This window comes from Rhodamnia argentea, chromosome 10, assembly GCF_020921035.1.
Source record: "Rhodamnia argentea isolate NSW1041297 chromosome 10, ASM2092103v1, whole genome shotgun sequence".
NCBI classification, from domain to species: Eukaryota; Viridiplantae; Streptophyta; class Magnoliopsida; order Myrtales; family Myrtaceae; genus Rhodamnia; species Rhodamnia argentea.
Window position 1 is genome coordinate 15,082,647 of NC_063159.1, and position 21,127 is coordinate 15,103,773.

The following is a 21,127-nucleotide window of genomic DNA, read 5'->3' on the forward strand; positions in this document are numbered from 1 at the left end:
TGCATTGGTTTCATATGCTTTAACTTTGGATTGCCTGGGAGTTTGATTTTTCCAGCTCCTTGGCTATCACGGCTGATTTTATTATCGTTATTCAACAGCCATTAGGTTGCGATTTCAGATCTCATATCGAGTCAAGGGTAAAGCTTTTTACCCTCTCAAAAAACGTATGACGAACCTTAGGGAGCTTAGATGATGTTCTGTGGATGAATTCCAAACTATGATTGTGCTCTAGTGTGACCTGGTCTGGTTGACTTGCTATATAACGATGTTGGTATTTGCATATGATGCAAAACGAAGTAAACATTATCGGTTTCTGCAAAGAGGGACAGCATTGGCAAAGATTACAACACAGTGCTTACAGGACAAAGCGAAACATTTGTAGCCATTGAGGAGGCCTGGCTAGAGGCACATTACATGGAGAAGTTCCTAAAGAGTCATTAATGGCCTTGGCCAGCTTCAATAGTGTCATCCTAGGAGAGATTCTAGGGTTTTGTTCTTGTCCTTTGGTGAAAGGAAGCTGCTAGGTGGTAATTTAGTGCTTTATGCAAAACACGCGATGAGTGTGAATACTTTAGAGTAGTGTTCGGTGAAAATACCAAGAACATTTATGACATATCATTCAACGTGGCCCGAGATTTTTCTTTGGAAATCACTTTGCACCTTCGCATTAATCATTCTTGTATCCCTATCCATGAAAATGTGATTTTCTTTTCGGTAATTAATTACCGTCCCTACAAATTTTACTTTCTCGCACTCAACCGATACATTTGTAACCCTCTAAACGCCACGAGCAAAATGCCAAAAAAATGTATAACCAAAAATTAGTTAATATTATAGAAAATAGATTGGTATATCCCATACCATAATTATCCCAAACTAATTTTCATGTCACAAAAAATATCAAAGTAGTATACCGGTGCCGCATTTGGCCCAAACTAATTTTCTTATCATAAGAATTATCAAAGTGATATATCGGTGCCGCATTTGCCCCCACACTAATTTTCTTGTCACAAACAATCCCAATTACCAATATCTTAGAATGGGAAATATACTTACATTAGGTCCTTGTAGCCCGGAGAAAAATTAGGATAGGATAAAATTTATGTTTAGTTTCTTCTCAAGACATCATAAAGTTAGATATAATCTAAGAAGCACGGACATTTTTGGGAGGCCTCCGTATTGTGTTGGACACCGATAAGCATCCAACGCTCTTTGACATGTGGTCAAGAGGTCAGACAATTGATACATAGTTAGCGCTCCGAACATGCCGGCGACACACGAGTCTAGTATCCCGATACACATAAGGTTAACTTTAAAGATTTTCAATAAACTAAGGGGCCAAAATGTAAATATATTAAATACACACACATATAATAACTCATATACTTCGTCACCCCAAAATTAATATATCTAGCTTACCCAAAAGAAATCAAATCGTGAATTCCTAACAAAAGAAGAATAAGAAACTCACCGTTTTTAAAATCTGCTAAAATTTTAATTTTTCGACAATTTTATACAAAGAGTCTGGCGCGAAAATTGCATCAATTTTCGACCACAAAAAAAAATTGCATCAATTTAGAATTTTTCAAACGTACTAATTTAAGATTTTTGATGATATTAATTCAACCGAAAAAATATATATGATGATTTTCGTAACCGTTAAAGAGGAAGAGAGATTTGAATAAAAAAATAAAAAGGAAGAGAGAGAGAGAATATTCCGTACTCGTGTCCGGATCCAAGTAAAGAGGAAGAGCATAAAAAATTTCATCTGACTTTGTCTCCTTTGCATATATCTCGCCTGGGAAGCCCCCACCGTTGGTCACTTCCGCCAGCTCTTCCTCCTCCTTCTGCATCCGGAGCTCCGGTACTGCCCTGTAAGCTCCTCGTCCATATTTGATTACGCTTTTCGCATTCACGCAGTCACCGCCATATGCACGCTCCCGAATTTTCCTTGATCTGTTCGTTGAAAATTGACCCCGAAAACGAACGATCATGTCAAATTTTTCGTCCATCGGCTTGCCGTTTGACGTTGGAGGCAATCTGCATATACTGGTTGATGCCAGGCTGTTGGTCCAACTGATATTGTGCTTCCGTTCGTGTTCGATTCGTTGGATGACTAGAAGTCGTGATCATTGGATGGTGTTGGTGCGTGATTGTCGGACTTTTGAGTTCTCACTGATTTCCGAGAGCTTAAAGTGAGGATCTTTACAGCTGAGATTTGATCCTCGGAGCATTTTACTTGTTTAATTTTTGCAGTCGGTTCAGGACTATGGGTCTTGTCTGAAAATGAAACTAATCAATCTAAGTAACGCCCCGGCTGCGCATGACATTCTGATTACCAGTTATGATCTTGAGAGCATGTGGTAAGCCTTGTAGGCGACCATAGTCTTATTAGTTTCTGCCGTTTATGAGCAGTCCCGATTTTTTTTAGTCAGAGTACAGTTTGCTAATGCTTGCCAATTAGTTAACTAGTGAATGATTACCTGCAGACTTGGCAAGTGCCTTGGGAAAGTTTTGCAGATGGAGATTGTGTTTGCGGTTTTCTTTGGAATAATTCATGGACTCTGTACTGTGTTTGATCAAATGGCACTTTCGAGTGGACAGTGCAAACTTGTATGGCAAGGAAACTGCAGTAGGCAACTAGAGTTTTGGTCGGAGTACTTGCCAATTTCTTCAATATTGAACCATGTCCGTTTGTGATTCTGTGATGGAAATTAACATCGAGCCATGTCGCGCCTCTCTCCTGGATTATATCATGAGGGTGTAGAATACACCAGATATTCATTGTGGGTGGGTTTTAGGGGGAAAAGGTATTAACAACATATCACAAGGAAAAGATATTTGACTTGAAGGATGCTATAGGCGTAGTAACTATCCAATTATTGCACTTTGAACCCCTCAAATTGACAATCTGATTTCGTTATTTCAGCCAATGATGGAAGTGGAAAAATGATTTTCATCATACACGATTTCCAAAAAAATTGCCTTTATCATGAATATGTACAGAGACTCGCAAAGAAAGGTGAACATGTCACTTTTCTTCCTCCTCCTCCTATCTCTCTCCCCCCGAATCAGAGGCTGTTGACTTGCGTCTCCTCAAAATATGTTCAAGTCTCTTAGGTTCTTTAGAAAGGTCTCCCCAACTAATGAGCCAGCCTTAACAAATACAGCAGGCTGGCCGATTGGAGATTCTACCCAGGCTTCGGAACCTTGATTTGTATATAACTTTCCTGACCAGATATGTTGCCATGGACAGCTTTCTCCAACCGGAAAGTATGCTTTAACATTATTCTTGCCTTTGTCAAGCACGGGAACTACAAGAATCTCTGTACCCACCAAGAACTGCTGATAAGTTAACTTATGTACATTGTCATCCTCAGGATAGTGGAGGAACAGGTGCCGGCAAACAGGCAAGCCCTTTTGAGCTGCTTCCTGGTTTAGAAAAAAGCGAGGGTTGAGGTTTTGGACATGTATGCTCTGTGTCCATAACTAAGGGAAGACATGATATCGGTAAAGCATGAACCTATTTTAATAATGTTTCATTGACTAGGATATAAACTATTTTATGAGAAGTGAAATCATATTAACATTTGCTAAATTGTCAATTTACCAGTCATGACAATTAAAATGTGAATTTTGAGCTGAGTTCCAGATAGTACCTTGATGAGTTGGATTCTGTAGAACTTCCAGGCACTGTATATTTTGGCAAATCGTGCAAAATGAGAGAAGGTTTTATGGTTTGAGTAGAACTGGCTGTTACCGGATGGCTTGTTCCCCTGCTTGCAAAAGATAGATTGAACTTAATTCCTGCTTCCCAGGGGACATTAAAAGGATAATATCTGAAGAACTAAGACCTTTCCATTACTTACACAATATTGGTTATTTTGGCATTTATATGCCCAACAAACTGTAGTTCCATGTTTTTCAAGTGATTCTCTTTATGTGTTCAATGAAGTTAAAAGAGCATCACTCTTTTCTGGAAGTGATCTCCTAAGTAGTGCCTGCATATGCTTGGATGGTTGGGGGAAGAGAGAGTGGAAAGCTGCCTGATTTGTAGCTTCTCCTCGGCAGAACATATTTCTCTCTTCTTTGTGCATAAATAGCAGTGCATTATCCACACAATCACATTGATGAATTCAGAAAGCAAATAATACTTACTTCATGGGTCCGGAATACAGTGGTAAAAGCATTCACCTCCATCCAGCGCAATAGCAACTCTTCACTTCTTTGATACCTGATTAGGGGCAAGGTTACTGCACAATAGCCTCCGATATCACTATGATTAAAAGCATAACCAGAGAGTCCACCACTCAGTAGACCGACAACTGAACTCTTGATACCATCATTAACTTGCCAGCTGACCATTTGGTCTCCTTCCCAAAACAGCATTCCCCATTTAGGACTATCTCTGAATCCAGCCCTCATAAAGAAAACCAATGCATCTTCTGGGTCTTCTCCCTCTTCGTGTTTGCTCTTCCATTCGTCCGCAAATTGTCGGTTTATTTTCGCCCATAATTCTGGATATCTATTATGAGCCACTATTGGATCTTCACCTGAAAACATTAATTCCATGGGTGTTGTGGAAATTTAAAATAATAGCTAGTTATACCATCCCGTAAGAGTAGCATTTTCACCCTCATGTCTATGCGTCGCTATGTTTGCAGCAAGGGCTTTCGACTCTAGTTCCCTTCCGTCAGTTAGGTTGTGAAAGGGAGGATGTGCAAATCAGGGGATTAGAGTACTCAAAAAACTTGCATATCATTGTGAGTATTGTCAATTTGTGATGGTCTCAATAATAATATTACTTACCATGAACAGTGAGGTTTGGGGCAGAAAGAATGGAATGGAGATTGATGGCGATATCTTATATGTGGACTTACATGAAGAAATTATTTTGGAGAGTGACTGTGAATTGTGCGACTTGCTTAAATTCCATTTCCAAAAAATAGGTTATTTAACTTTCAAGGGGGAGAAGAATTGGTGTCAGCTGTCCAAGCACAGTGTTGCTTGCTGGTAAATTATCCCAATGGGAAGAATATTGGTTTGAATATAGAAGTTTGGAATGAAGTTAGGGGTCACAGGAATCAATAAAAGATCTAGACTATTTCTTTCGAAAAAAAAAGGCTGGCAGTTAAGAACCTGAATAGAGTTTGGCATCCACTGGAAGGCCTTCGCCAAAATCTGCCATCCATCCTCTGATTCCATCATCCACCATATCTTGTAAAATTTGTTTAAACCAACTCTCTGTATCTGGGTGAGTCAAATCCAGCATTCCAACATCGAAAGCTGTATTTGGAACCATGTATGGTTCCCCATTCTTATCTCTTACCAAGATGCCCAGTCTTTTTGCCTCCTCGAACATATTCTTCCTCCTGTTTGGGTTCTCATCGGTCTGCAAGCAGGAGTGAAAGCTTCTTTTTAAGTCCACAAGCTGAAGATCTGATACGAGTGGGAGGTGATATAACAAAGATCTTGATTCCCCGTTGAGATAGAGGAAGAAGTATGCTTAACAGAAGGTGAAGGGTTAAATACCGGAGCCAGACAGGGGTTGCAGTATGTCATCACTCTAATGTGCTGAGCATCTAGATCTTTAATTAATTGTTGCCATCCCCAGTACCTTGTTGAATCCACTTCCCAGTTCCACCAGAGTTGCGATCCGATGAATGTCTCTCTCTGCCCAACCCAATCCTGAGGAACGTAGCCATTACATTTCGATAGATGAAGCTTTATGCCTGTTAAACGATAGATGGTTGGTGCTGGAGTCCATGTTTTCTTCATCATCTTAATCAGACATTATAGTGACGGTGTTCGACTTCACTATCAGTTAAAATCCTCTAGGTTGTTATATCAAATGCAAAGTGACCACTAAAGTCCTGTGACATCGTCTTTGATTTACTGAAATTGGATAAGTCTTTACTGTTTTTTGCTAATTTTACAGCCATGGCATTACCTGCAACCAAAAGGCAGAAATGGGAACGTCATAAGCCCTCAGTTCATCCCACACATGGCGAACCATATCTGTGCCACCCTGCATACCAACTACAGCTCCAGATGTAATCCATTCAGGCAGCACAGGGGGCCTCCCAATAGTCCCTGTGAAGTGCTCAAGGAGCTCAGTGGGTGAGTTCCCGTGCACTAGGCTTCCTTGGATTGAATTGTCATGTATCTGCAAGCCCAGTAGAAGAGAGGATGAAATTAAACGGGTTGAGGATGTTGTATAATCTCCACTGTATATTTAATTTACTGGACCATTCACCTGTACCAATTCCAAGTCGTGACTTTTACCCAAACAAACAAGTACGGAATTTTTTTTTCTCTTTCTTCCATCTCATCTTCTAAAACAAATCTTAGTATATCTTGACGTTGGCATAAAAAGATGTTGATAATCCTTGAAGACAGCATTATAAAAGAACCCACAAGATAATTTATCGCTTTAGTATGTGCAGGACTTCAAGCTTACGATGTAAGCTTTAAACTACATGTTTCGCTTGTCACTTCAACAATTCTCCTTAAGAGTCCAAGCAGAGCTCAACTGTTCCCACCTTCAACAAGATCTGGAGCGAGATGCAAAGATCGGTTATGAAGAGGTACCTGTATCTGGACTCTATCAGGTCTTGTTAGATCGAAAATGGAATAGTTGTATCCTTCAAGATAAAGAGATCTCATCTTTGATGTCATGTAGAACGGTGAAGGAGCATAAGTGGTACTCCAATCACCCCCAGCCCTGCAACAGGAGAGAAATGTTCCAATTATTTCCGGGGGTGAACAGACAATTCACGACAGAGCTTAATGCTACCAACCTGTGGCTAACCAAATTAGCTGCGAAAGTTATTGGCTGATCACCTCGTCCAATGCCCTGTTCTTGTACGAAAATTGGCACCCTTCGGCCTTTAAAATTCATGTGAGAGAACTGCTCCCCGAAACCATAGAATTTCTCACTTTTTTCACTGGAATAAGTGAGACAAATCCTATTGAATTCTGTGGACTCTTGAGGCTTCATTCCAACTATTTCGTCCTCAGCAGAGGAAACCGCAACATAGTTTCTCTGCCTCGGAAAGAACCAACACCATCCAAGTTTCTTCTTCCGAAGCTGGCCCAGCTTCAGTCTCATGACCCGGCGCCTTCTCAGACCAACAGGAGAAATCGTCTCGCTGAGGCCGAAGTTGGGTTTGCCCAGCCTCACCTGAAACCCAACTTGGTTACTGCTTTTCTGATCAAAGAACACCCAGTATCTTGCACAAGTGAAATCCCGTGCCAGCGTCATGTTCTTACTCAAGCTGGAGTCTTGAGGCCGCTTCTTTTTCTTACTGAAGATCCTGCCACTTATTATCAGAAGGGGAAACTCTGATTTTTTCACATCATTCTGATCAAATCCTGCACATCCCGAAGGGACATCAGGACCGGTGGCGTCCAACAAACTGTCCAAATGATCGATCACCCTTATATCTTCGACGGTTTGATGATCGCAGACCAAACGGACTTCCCTGTCCTTGACAACAAATGATCCTCGGCTTTCTTGAATCTCTGTTTCGGCCAGAGCCGCAGAAACAAAGGCTTGTCCGGGGATGGTGGACCATAAGAACTTGTTGGGCTGCAATCGGTGAGAAACCGAGAGGAACCCGCCATTTCTTGACTGCCAAGTGAGCTGAAAATCTTTCCCAATTGGGAAGATCTGGCTCTGGTGCGTCGTCAATGTTAGGGACTCAGAGAACAGAGTCCCCTGAACGAAAGGCAGAGACTTTGGAGCAGAAGGGAAGGGGTTGTTGAAGCGCCTGTGGTGCTTCTTGGTGATTTTGAGGCTTGACATTTTCTAGAGAAATCGAACAAACGGGAAATAGGATCGATGATTCTCGAGTGCTATTTATACGGACTTGGGAAGGAAAATGCAACGGAGACTCGTATTTTCAGTTGCCGAGCGAACGGGTTTCATTTGGGATTTGTCCCATTTCATCAGTTCTTGGATTGAGGGTGGGGACAAAAGTGCTGTCTCTGGATGTGGATGAGTTCTTCGAGAAGAATGGGAAAAGTCGATTTTGACTCTGGTGGTGGGGACGCCAGTAAATGCGCCAGCTGACTTTGTTCTTCCATGGATCTCTCTGCCCCGTATTTACTTGCAATTATGGCCCTGCCTGTTATCATTCTTTGCCCCAGCAAGCGGAATCTTGATGTTATGGAGAGAGAGAGAGGGGGAGAGAGAGAGAGAGAGATTTCGTCGTCTCTGTGGAGGATGAATGGATTGGGGATGGTTGATCTCATGCCTTAAATGGGGTTTTGAGGAACGACGCTGCAGGCTTCTGTTGGTGTTTTTGAACAGAAGAACAAACTTTTGTGTTGACGCGATCTGTTTCAGTTTTGAAAGGAAGAATTAAAGCGTCTATATTCATCAGGAAATCGTGAGTTATTCCTTCGTTCGATGTCCCTATGGAAAAAAGCCGGAATTGCGTGAAGGTTCTCTCTCGTCCACATGTCTAGATTTTCTTGGTGCCACGTACCCTGCACCGATACTCCATATATGGACCATATCTTACCTCCACCAGTGTCGGAAATCGAATCTACGCTCCGTTTAAGGCATAGTAGTTGCAAAAAGTCCTTTACGTTCATGGAGGGAAACCAAGAATTCTCCGGGAATTTGCAAGACTCTCGTGACTTGGAATTGTGCTTGGACCGGGTCGGCATGTTGAACTGTCAAACTGGCCCTGCAGGAACGCGTTTCGCTAGAAGGTCAAACGGAGGTAGCCAACTCTGTCCGCCTCCGTAGAAAGAACTAGAAAAAGAAAAGAAAAAAGAATCCCTTTTGGTTTTTGGTGTCCATCCATACAGAAGGTGGTCGCCTCGCCGATCGTAAAGCAACTGAAGAGGCCTTTCCCTCTTTGTTCGGTCCATATTCTAGAAGAGTTACTTTCTTAAGACTCCGAGATAGGCACGTGGAAAACATGCGAGGGGGTCTCCTTTAATGGATTATTTAACACGTGCCCTTTGGACATCCTTAGCAAAACCTTTGTGTGCACTACTCTGTTGCGCTGTGTGTGTGTGTGTGTGTGGGGGGGGGGGGGTTGTTCCGTTCTCCGCTGTTGCTATTTTTCCTTCTTTACTTTCATTTTCTTCTTCAATCCTCCAACCTCTCTTTCGTCATTTTGCCAGAAAAAATCCCACATTTCAAACGTTATTGGCCGGTGAATCTCGACGTATTTCGGGGCATCATTCACCTTCACGCGGGGGCGGCGATGCAATTTTTCATTTTTGGGTGTCTGAATCTGGCTCCCGTGCTGAAAGTGAACCTGGACATCCCTTGAGGTCTTGTTCTCTCGTGGGTGTCTGTCTAGGGCTCTTCCAGTCTCGAGCTAACTTTGTCCTTTTACTTCAATGTCATGATATTCTATTCTGAGGCTATTTCCCCTTTTAGTCAATCCAAATTGGTTGGCTATATTCTCTTTCCATTTCTGCTTGCCTCCCATTATTGGCTCAAAAGCGATAAGGATCCGGTCAAAGATGAGGCCCCTCGAGTCGGGTTCTAAATAATTCATGAAAGAGATTGTCATGTTCGGATTGATCTTCTTTAGGCACAAAAGCGATCACTTAGTATAATTCCGTAAATAAGCATCGGTCGAACTAATTTACGGTCAAAGTGCGTCGGGCTCTCGTGTACGCGATGCATCTATCCGGGGTTCCCGTCAAGCTTCGATCTTCCTGAATTGCACGCAGCGATGTTCACGGGCCACATTCATCCGTTCCTTTACGTCACCAACCCCTCATTGCTTGCAAGTCTCGTGCGTGAACCCGACCGTGATCGCGGACATGGTGCAGAAGATGTCTTTTGATTTCGAGTGTACATTGTCCATGGATGTAGCCAAGTTCTGTCTTCGCCTTTTCTTTTTTTTTTTTTTTTTTGGGTTCTGTCTGTCGTTGATTGGTTAGGGACAAGCTTATCGGGACACGCATCCACTCAAGTCAAGGAAAAATTACCAAAAAAATTATGAACATATTGTACGATGGCCATTTAGTCTTAAATCAAGTGCGTCAATTTAGTCTCAAATTTTTTAACAATTTATCAATATAGTCATTTTGGCCAATTTCAATCAAAAATGCTGATGTCGCCTAACATGGACAATTCTTATATTTTTTGAATTTTTCTGTCATTCTTTCTTTTCCTTTCTTTCTTTTTGGGTGAGGGTGTCGTGGTCCTCACCGGCCCAGAGTTGAAAAAAAGGAAAAGAACAAAAAATAAATTAAACATAATAATAAAATTTTCCCCGTCAATCGGCACCCACGTAGCAATTTTTCGCCAAAATTGGTTTAAAGGACTAGATTGGCAAATCATTCAAAATTTTGGAACTAAATTGATACAACCGAAAGGTTTAGGGTTAAATTGACCACCATGTAATAATTTCAGGAATTTTTGTCTAATAATAAGTAGATTATGTCAAATAGAGAGTGAACTTTCTTTTCGGGATGATTTTATATCATTGTATCTCTGAAATATTGAAATATTTAATGTGTGATCCGTGATAGCAAGAAATTATTAAATTGCTACGGAGTGACATGGTATATATGTTTTATTATGAGGGTTCGTTTGTTTGGCGAAAAATGAGTGATTTGAATCATATTTTTCTGAAAACTATCGTTTATATTACTTACAAGAATGAATAAACGAAAAATATTTTGATTTTCTATGAAAATATCTAGACATAATTCTTTACCTGTAATGAAAACATTTTTCATTGATTAATTATTCTAAGCAATACAAGTAATCGTATTAAGGAGAATTTTTTGGCATTTATTGTTCCCGAAATAAATGGAGCCTTAATATTCTCAGGAGCAAATCTGAATGAAGCAATACAAAAAGTCGAAAAAACAAATGAAGTATTATTTTAGTTCACATTGAAAAAATAAAAAAAAGGTCTCCTTTTTTTTGAATATTTGATTCGCCGCAAAGACGGGAAAAAAAAAACGAAATGCACCGATGGGAAAAGAAAGGAAGAAATCAATCAATAAGGCTTCGTTTGTTTTGGAAAAAATGGATAAATATTATTCCAAAAATATTGCTTGTGTGGATTAAAATGATTAGGATATCTTTATTATTGATAATAATTTATAATCAGAATTTTTGTAGAGTATAAAATTATTTCCTTGTTTATTTATTCTTGGGATTGATATAAGGGGCCAATTCCCTCAAAAACCCTCAACTTTATATTCAGTCCCAGATCTACCCCGAACTTTTTTTTGTCTTAGAAAAAACTCTCAACTTTCAGTCCAATCCCAAATCTGCCCCAAATATTGTTTTGTCTCAGAAAAAAACCTCAAACTTTAGGTCCAGTCCCAAATCCGCCCCAAACTTTAGGTCCAACCCCAAATCGGCCCAAATTTGTCTAAACAAATTCACAAAATTTCAATTTATTCTGAAATTTACCCCGTGGTCCAGTTCCAACTTGACGTGGCATTTCCACTTCAATAAAAAATCCACATCGACAAAGTAATGAAGCTATATGTACGAACCAACGTGGCATTTCCACGTGAATAACAAATTCACCCTAATAAAAATTCATGAAATTCTCCAAAATGAAACCATTCTTAGATGTTAAAGTTAAGGATGACTAACGACGATTTTTTAACATAGGGCTAATGCGGGTCTATTTGAAATTAGAGTAAAAATTGATGAATTTACTCTTAGAAAAAGACATGTTCGGGATAGATTTGGGACTAAACCTAAAGTTTGAGGTATTTTCTGAGACCAAAAAAAATGTTCGGGATAGCTTTGGAACTAGATTGAAAGTTGGGGTTTTTTTTTAGACAAAAAAAAGTTCGGGGTAAAATTGGGACTGGATATAAAGTTGAGGGCTTTTTTTGAGACAAAAAAAGTTTGGGACAGCTTTGGAATTGGACCTAAAATTGGAGGTTTTTTAGTGAATTAGGCCTCGATATAAGTCGTTCCACAACAAATTCCAACTGCTGCCTCCATATCATTTTTACGAAAAAGAGTTACTTCGAAAAGATTTCGCATTAGCACCAACGTTGGTGCTTGTCTCCCATGTATTTGGCAATTGCGGAATGGCTCAAACCTTTCATTTCGTAAAGTGTGGTAATAGACTTCCTCGATCATCTGTCGAAATCACAATTGGAAAATTCATCAGGAGATGCTCATGAACAGCTCCATATCTGAATGACCAAAGCCATGAATATCGTTATTACAATTTATGAGCCTCTCAATCAAAGTATAGACAAGCTGGATGGACATCTGAACTTTTTCATTACACCTGAAGAGACTTTGACAGACTCTTTTGTTTTTCGCCAAATTCATACAAATAATTCGACGAAGTGGAAGCATCAGGATTCAGAACTCAGAGGAAAAACTAGCAAAACTTCAGCAGAATCCAATAATGTTAAGATACTAGTGAAGAAACAGCGGCGATATCAATCTCTTCCGGAAGGTGTCGGAAGCCCGGGTTCTGACGGATTTATTGGACACCGCGATAGGCTCGAGATGGGGTTTTCCATCCTTTCCTAGGTCGATCAAATATATGATGAGATATTTCACAATGCGACTTTTTTTTTTTAATCTCACCTATCCATATTTAGACAACCAAACGCAGTCTTCAATGAACTGGATTTTGGTTTTACACGACAATAAGCTTGTTTATGCTTTAACTGCATTTCCACGAAGCCGCCACAGCAAGTTGCTCTGCACTCAAAGCTATTTTGTTGCAGTGTGTACAAGCAATGCCTTAAGCGGTTTAGTCAACATATTTACTGTAATCTCACCTCAGATTGGCAAATGATTGCAGAGTTCTTTTCTTTGAAGTTTCTTCACATGCTTTCATCAGGCAAAGAGCTTGATAGTTCAAAGGGAAATCTCATCTGTGCACAGTCATCGGCCCTTTGTTTTTCCAACTAATGCACCGAGTAGATGTTTCTTTCCATCCTGTTATCAAGGCTAAAGTTTGATACATTACAAAAATGTGACAGAGATCTAAAGTTTCGCATTTTCAAACCGAAAGAATACTACACTATACTGGCATCTTCACGCATCTTGAATGAGTCACACATCGCTTGAACCTCAGTGCAGAGGATATGGCAGAATAAGGAGGTGCGTGAGGCTGTTGTCAAAAGCAGGACCAGCCTTTTCTCACGGAGATGATGGTTGAAGAACGTTATCGAGTCCGGTCCGAGCACAAAGACTAGTCTGCTTTGTCTCGCTCTTACAGTTCATCTTGAAAACAAACAGCTCCAAAAGTATGCTTAGATTCAACATGCCGTGTGCTCCATCAAGTGAAGGAAACCAAAATAGAAAATCGGAGAGGCAGAAGAGGCTCATCTCCAGATACAACTCGTTAGTTTGTTCTTCTCAACCGAGTAAGATGCAGAAGTTAAATGGATATAAATAGGTAGCCCAGGAAACATTAGTCTAACAAATTCAAGCCACTCGTGCGCTTAAATGGATTAACCCCAGCCAACTGCCTCGCCAAGTCTTTATCCGGAAATATATCATCCGCTTCCATCCTCTCCCGAAGCCCATAAGCTGGAGCTTTTGCATTTATATAAGCCACAATTAGCAATCTAAAAAGCCGTGCTCGACCAGTATAACCAGCCTGCCTTATTTGGTGAAAGATCTTCTCAGACTTGTGGACGTCGCCCCTTTTTGCATACTCCTCCATGATGGCCATCATAGATGAGTACATTGGCTTTTGCGGGTTCTTCGTAACCGCCCTCTGCAAAAAGGAGTCGGCCTTTTCAACTTCACCCGCTTCTACGTAGAGCCTCACAAGAGCATCCCAAATCAACGGCCCAATATCACACCCACTATCTGACATGCGTCTAACCAGATCCTTTGCTTTGTTCGGCATCTTATTGTCCACATACATCTTTAGGAGGACTAAGTAAGTATTCCAGCGGATCCTATATCCTGTTTCCATCATTAAATTGAAAATTGCTTCTGCTTCTTTGATATCGTTTAATTTGCCCCAAGCTTCCATTGCGGCACCAGACTCTAATAGCGTTGGCTTTGGCATGCAAATTGCCCAAACTCTTCTCACTTCATCCGCTTTTCCAAGCCCTGCATAAATAGGAAGCACGAATTTGCAAGCAGGCCTGTGTCTTTTCAAATCTCCACCTTCCATCTCCTTCACAATAGCCTCCGCTTTCTCCTTCATTCCACCTGATAAATAATGTCGAGCCAAGCTAGCTTCTGTTTTGAGGTCAATTTCCATGCCTTCAGCCTTCATCATCTCAACAATTTGATCCATGCCTTTCAGATCATTTGCTAGGCCTTTGACATTTATTAAGAGCCTGTAGGTGAAGGGAGAGGGCTTAACATTTTCCTTTTCCATCAACAACAATACATCAGAGATCTTCTTCTTGTCATGCCTACTGTAAAGCAGGAGCAACTGGTTGCAAGCAAATGACGTCAGAGCAAATTCTAGATCCCTCATTTTATTGAAAATTTCCTCTGCTTTTCTGATGTTGTTCGCCACGACACAGTTTGCCAACAATGTCCTGTAGACTATTTCTTCCCTGAAGGATTCTGGAATATTCTCAACGTAGTTCTCTGCCTCCTCTAATCCATGCACCTTGGCAATTAAATCAACTTGAGATGCATAATCTCTCTCAGAACAAGAGAAATGGTTCTTGAACCACTCTGAAAGCTGCAAACCGACATTGTGTTAACAGGTATCTAATGAGCAGCAAATTCAAAATATACCAGCAAAGAGATTCGGGAATACGGAAAGAAAGAGGGGGGGGCACTAATGACTTAGAAAACTGCCTGCCGAACTACAATGTGGAAATAAAAAACAAATAACCCTTAGAAGAAAAGCAGAGCAAATCAAACCACCTGCAAGGCCCTCCCATACATTCGACGGGACCGAAGCTGACTCATGGTCAATGATATATCATCCCTGCCCAAATCTTTCCCTTCTTCTAACCACTTATCAAGGACAGTCTGCAAGGAATGACTTGAAGTGCCAATGATGTCCTTGAAGAGTGCTAAAGAAGCCCTTCTTGATGATGTTCTCTTGTTAGTACGAGTCTCTCTTTCCAGCTTTTCCAAACTACTTCCAGAAGACTCTTCATCATCATTGTCAGAAGCCTCCAGCTCTGAAATTAACTCATCATCAACGTCTTCTTTGCTCTCCGAAATGGACTTGGTGCTAATTGATGCTCCAAGTTCAGCTTTATAGTCATCTTCCTCCACACAGGTTCTTCCACGAGCATTTGAAGAAAAACTGAAAACCGCCATGCACGGTCGTGAAAAAATATCGCCTGCTTGGTAGAAACTCTCTAGCATGGCGAGCCTGATAATGCCTGTGACATTATCCACGTGGCTTTCTGATTTAAGAGAACCGGATCGCGCTAGTGCCACCCCAAAACTGCAGTTTCTGCATGTGCGAGGAGCAAATTACACACTCATTCCAGAGTGCATAGTAGATACAAAAACTCTCCAGAGAAAAACTTCTGAATAGGAGCAAGTTTAAGATTTGAAAAAAATTTCGGACCACAGTTCTAACAATAACTTCATTGCCCAAGCTTGAAAAGATGGCACGTGAATGGGGATGTACACAACAAACATGGCCTCCAATCCACGGGGGCAAGTACTGAAACAACTAGGGCGACCATGTGACTCGACTTAAAACGCCTTCCTATCGTCCATTTCCGTAGTTATAGTCCATTTTTGGCAAGCACGCCTAATTTACACCTCGAAAGACGTCAACCCCAGATGATATTTCCACTCTTTGATCCTGAGCAACCAGCATCCTAACGACACGCAATGAAAAGGGCTCTCTTTGATCGCTCGGACAATCTCCAAAAACAGAGAAAATCATCGTCTCGCCAGCTCACGAGTAGAAAGAAGCTAACCCTCAAACCCAACCAAGCCAAATTGCAGCAAGCTCACTCAGTCCATAGCTTCAGCAAATGACCCCTCACATCGGATGGGACTATAAACAAACGGACATGGATCAAACAGAACACAACAGAGAAGCAATGAGATGAGAGAAAGGTGGTTACTTGAGAGGACCGGAGGCTCGGCGAAGCCCCCACATGGTGACCTCGAAGCTCTCTCGCCGGTCGTCAACTAGATCATGTCCCCCGGAATCGAAGGAGGGTCTCTTGAACCGAGCAATGAGGAACCGAACCGATCAAACGTGGAGGAGTATAGCTGCTAGCATTTGGCGATCAGCAATGCATTCCGCAGGGAAGGTCTTAAACCCTAAACCCTTTTCGTTTTCGCTCCTTTTTGGGGGGTGTTTTTTCCGGTTGCAATACACGAAAACAAGATAAATTTTGGAATTTATGATTAATTTGTTCCTTTCACCAAGTCCGATCAAAATTATCTACAAACAATGAAGAAACTGCTCCTGTTTTGGTGGCTTATTTTTAGGAGTCAGCCATAACTCTTCAAGATTTTCCCTTTGGCATATGAAGAATCTAAAACCTTTTAAGTGATAGCACCTATTCTATTGAAACTTGTACTAGCGAAAAAAAATAATAGACAAATCTATGGCGCGAGATTGAGGTTAGTGACTTTTGAATTCCAAACGGATGTAAAGTTTATAGATATTAAATCGAGAAAATTATTTTCATACTTATTAGATAACATTTTTCGAAATGGTAAGATCAACTTCCATCATCAAATTTTTGTAAATCCCTAAACTGAGAAGATCCAAATATCCTTAGCTAAGGCCATACTTGTCATCTCATAATATGCATAGTGTCCTAAAGATATATAATTACCCATACCTATTATTTCATAATATAAATCATGTGGTATATCGGTTGAATTAAGTATAGTGGGTCTCCGCTGTAAACGAAGAAATTATGAGGTGAGCGTGTGTTAAGATCAATGTGGACCGTCAAATCTGGTCGAATCCTCAAAAGTCAACCATTTTATATATGCAATTTCTTTTGACCTGCAAAAATTTCCAGCAAATATGGGTGGAAGTGGTTGGGCCCAGCCCATCTCATCGGTGTTATTGATATGGTGTTATTTGTTGACTCGGATCCAGATACAATAATCCAATTTCTACTATTTCATGGGCCAAAAAAGAAAAATTAATAAATCGAAATTTTGTTATTGCATAAACATCTCTAATACATCAAATTAGTGTCCTTATTTAAAAAAAAATTCAAGAGATTTTTGAAGACTTAAGGATTCAATGATCAATTACATAACTTATACAAATTCACATAGGATAACTTAGGGCTTGCATGTCAACGATTCTGGTTCTCTGATTCTGAATCATATTTGGTAACGTAAATTACTTTGATTCCGATTCTGTTCCCAAAAATAGTTTTGGAGCAAAAATAAGAATAAAAAAAAGTTGGTTATGGAAAAAGAATCATTTTTTAGAATCACAAAACAGAATGAAGTCTCATATCTCTCACTTTTTTTTTCTTTTCTCTCATCACCTTTTCACTCGACCTAAACCATAACAAGGTCTTTTTTTTCAAAGAAAAATATATAAGATAATAAAAATAATAATATAAAAAAATCTAAAAATTTTGAGAAAATCCCTAAGAATAGAAGAAGCTTAGATTAGGCTAGTTTGACCTCATTTTCATAAAATTGGGCTATATTCCTTGGATTTCAAATATTTATTCTTTTTTTGAAAAATCATAAACACCTTTGAAATTAAACCCGAACCACATTTCTCGTAGTCCTTAGGGCTTCATTAGGGTTTTATGATATAATTTATCAATGTCATGATTCCTTGATTGCATCAAATCTGGTCGAATCCTCAAAAAGTCAAACCATTTATGCAATTTCTTTTGACCTGCAAAAATTTCCAGCAAATATGGGTGGAAGTGGATTGGGCCCAGCCCATCTCATCGGTGTTATTGATATGCTGTTATTTGCTGACTCGGATCCAGATACAATAATCCAATTTCTACTATTTCATGGGCCAAAAAAGAAAAATTAATAAATCGAAACTTTGTTATTGCATTAACATCTCCAATACATCAAATTAGTGTCCTTATTTAAAAAAATTCAAGAGATTTTTGGAGACTTAAGGATTCAATGATCGATTACATAACTTATACGAATTCACATAGGATAACTTAGGGCCTATATGGTAACGATTACGGTTCTCTGACTCTGTTCTCTAAAATCAAAAATGATGAGAATCGTGTTTGGTAACGTAAATGATTCTGTTTATGATTATGTTCCCGGGAATAGTTTTGGAGCAAAAAGAAGAACAAAAAAAAAAATGGTTACGAAAAAAGAATCATTTTTCAAAATCATAAAACAGAATGAAGTCTTACATCTCTCATTTTTTCCTTTTCTCTCATCACTTTTTCACTCGACCCAAAACATAACAAGGTCTCATTTTCAAAGAAAAATATGTAAGATAATAAAAAACAAAATAAAAATAAAAAAAGTAAAAAAAAATTCTAAAATTTTGAGAAAATCCCTAAGAATAGAATAAGCTTAGATTAGGCTAGTTTGACCTCATTTTCATAAATTTGGGCCTACATTCCTTAGATTTTATAGATTTCTTCTTTTTTGAGAAAATCATAAACACTTTTGAAATTAAACCCAAACCACATTTCTCTAAGCCCTTAGGACTTCATTAGGGTTTTCTAAAATAATTTATCAATGTCATGATTCCTTGATTGCGCATTTGATTTCGTTGGTCGTGATTTTCCTAGGTTTAAATATGTTAGACTTAGTCTAGTTTTAGAAAATTTGGAAAAAGACAAAACCAACCTACGTGAACACTTACCATTGGATTACCTCGTAGGTTTAAAACTATATTAAAAATTTGCATGAAACACATTTAAAAAATACTCAACTTTGGTGCCGAACGGGTGTCGGTGGAAACACCAATGTAACCAAGTCTAAAGACCTTAAATTTCTCTAGTTGTGTAGAATCAAACGGTTTCTTCTGACTGTTTGATAAGGTTCCCAATCTACCTTCTCAAAAAACTGGTAGCAAATACATTTGTATGTACACATACACATGCCATCGATCATACTAATATCAAAATTGATATTCCTTCGTTGCGATTTGGTATAGGTCGACAAGGGCCCAAGCTAATATGAAATCACACACTAACCCAACATGATCCATCCCTTTAGCCTACATTGACTCATTATGACACAACAATCAAACGGAATAACATGAAAAAAAATGTTATATGTGTAATATAAGAGAATCAATATGAATTAATTTTCAATTAATTCGAAATGTATGATGAAATTTCAAAAAGTAACTACGTAATTATTTGACTTAAATTATAAAAATTGGGAAGAAAAATTATTTTCGGAAACATAAAAATTTGGTGCAGCTACCAAACACGTTTCTATTTAATGCGGTTACCAAACACGTTCCGATTCTCTAAAACTCATCCGGGAAACAAAATCAAAAAAAAAAACAATTCTAATCATAATTACTTTTTTGAATCATAATCGTTGTCATGCAAGCTCCTTATTCAAAAAATGTGAACACAACAAATAATGATCAATTTTGTTATTTTACTAACGAGGTAAATGTCTGAATCTAAGCATATAACTATTGTATGGTAGTAGCAACATATACAACGTACCAAGCAATTGTCGTTTTTTGTCAAATGAATGAATTATGGACGTGGAATCGTTTTTTTTTTTTTTTAACAATAAACTTTAAGATCAGAAGTAATTAAATTTGCTTTTGAAATCACAAATCAAGGGAAGATTGAGAATTGGCATATTAATACTGACTAAATATACAAGAATTAATATAAAGCCAAGGTGGAGTTTTTGATTACCCAACAACTCCATCTAATTTTAGAAATAAAAAAAAATCGTACTGAATTTCAATTTGGGAAAGAAAAGTTGAGGAAGAGGAAAATTTAGAAACTGATGGAATGCATCTTTGCATGATTTGTTTTTGGTTCAAATCCTTTTACACATATCATTTTCTAGTCATTGAATGTATACTACAATGTCCTGTTAGGTGATGTCTCTCAACATCAAGGACCATTGGAATAAACAGATGTCGGGCGGTGCTCTCCATATATATGTCATTGTGGTCACGTTAGAGGCCATGCCAGTGACCATCCACGATATCAACAACTTGCTCATCCCATAACAAAGTCTAAACCGAGCTTGCTCATGATGTTCCGGCAAACAAAGACGCCTGCGATCCGTACGAATACGTCCATCTATTTCCTTCAAATTTTCTCGTGCATGATACGACTACATCGATTGTTCACGTCACAAATTACTGGCAATAGGCACGAGTCAAATTGCCGATGCGTCGTGCAGTTAGTACTCTTTGTATTTCGAAGGTGCTTTTGTGATCATAAGTGGTAATTTCACACGCACTTCGGCATCTGTCAACTTTAAAAGTTTTTCGCTTGCGTCCTCTTCGAGATCCTTTGGCTTGTCAGATCTTTCAGATCGGTAAAGTTTAGGGGGGGCGGTTGACTGATCGAGCTTAGACCAATGCTGAACCACGGCCATGGACCACGGTCGGCCCGAGGCATCACAAGAGAGTCCCCCACTTCCCATCTGGTACTGAGAACCAGGCGAGTCAGTTAATAAACCAGTCTCCCATAGTACAGGCAATGCAAGCTAAGCAATAGGCCCCGCGACATTCATCAGGCCCTAATTTGTCTAAGCTATATACAAAAAAAAGTTAACATCACAAAAAATCTCAAATTAGCACACCTGTGATAAAATTACCTCAAATTATTTTTTTTATCACGAAAAATTTTAAATTGATACATTTGTGACAAATATACCATATATTATTTTTTTTAACTACCAAAACTCCTAGACTGGTGCAACTACGACAAATTTACCCTAAATTAATTTTTTTGATCACGAAAATCTCCAAACCGGTATATACGTGTCGGTTTCGAGGATCATTTGCCAATTATGCTCTAACGCTTCTTTATGGAATGAGCTAGTCTCTGCAAACCATACTGTTTTAATTTATCTTTCAAATTTACTCGATTTATTTGATTTGCATCTTATGCACTTCTCTTTGGAATGAAATGAAAAGTTTTCTTCCGACCAAAAAAAAAAAAAAAGAACATCATTTTAGTCTCGAATTGCCGATTTAGTTATAAATTTTTGCGCAAGTTTTTCAAGCTAATTTTCACCATCAACGATCTCCGGCGAAATTTGGGTAGGAGGACTATATTAAAATTT

The 21,127-nt window shown here is 39.2% G+C and overlaps 2 protein-coding genes and 2 long non-coding RNA genes across 5 annotated transcripts; 2 read left to right on the plus strand and 2 right to left on the minus strand.

Annotated features, from left to right (window-relative positions):
- The first annotated feature begins 1,735 nt into the window (after nt 1–1,735).
- LOC115733070 lies at nt 1,736–6,656 on the plus strand. Its single transcript, XR_004014452.2, has 3 exons — nt 1,736–1,874; nt 5,939–6,120; nt 6,447–6,656. It is a non-coding gene; the product is annotated as an uncharacterized LOC115733070 (long non-coding RNA).
- On the plus strand, nt 1,882–2,511 carry LOC125316757. Its single transcript, XR_007199841.1, has 2 exons — nt 1,882–2,145; nt 2,257–2,511. It is a non-coding gene; the product is annotated as an uncharacterized LOC125316757 (long non-coding RNA).
- Nucleotides 2,945–8,504, minus strand: LOC115733025 (sulfoquinovosidase-like). Of its 2 annotated transcripts, none has more exons than XM_030663702.2 (8): nt 6,801–8,504; nt 6,592–6,724; nt 5,951–6,166; nt 5,533–5,688; nt 5,140–5,392; nt 4,159–4,553; nt 3,660–3,776; nt 2,945–3,432 (listed from the first exon to the last, which is right to left on the minus strand). In XM_030663702.2, exons 1-8 carry the CDS (start codon nt 7,805–7,807, stop codon nt 3,097–3,099), a joined length of 2,613 nt encoding a protein of 870 aa, XP_030519562.2. In that variant the 5' UTR covers nt 7,808–8,504; the 3' UTR covers nt 2,945–3,096. The 2 variants fall into 2 exon arrangements, with proteins under 2 accessions (XP_030519562.2, XP_048141982.1); XM_048286025.1 differs by having other exon boundaries at nt 5,512–5,688.
- Nucleotides 8,505–12,917: 4,413 nt separating this feature from the next.
- LOC115733035 (pentatricopeptide repeat-containing protein At1g80270, mitochondrial-like) lies at nt 12,918–16,246 on the minus strand. Its single transcript, XM_030663713.2, has 3 exons — nt 15,997–16,246; nt 14,825–15,368; nt 12,918–14,636 (listed from the first exon to the last, which is right to left on the minus strand). The coding sequence occupies exons 1-3, from the start codon at nt 16,029–16,031 to the stop codon at nt 13,395–13,397; spliced, it is 1,821 nt and encodes a 606-aa protein (XP_030519573.1). The 5' UTR covers nt 16,032–16,246; the 3' UTR covers nt 12,918–13,394.
- Between the last annotated feature and the right edge of the window lie 4,881 nt (nt 16,247–21,127).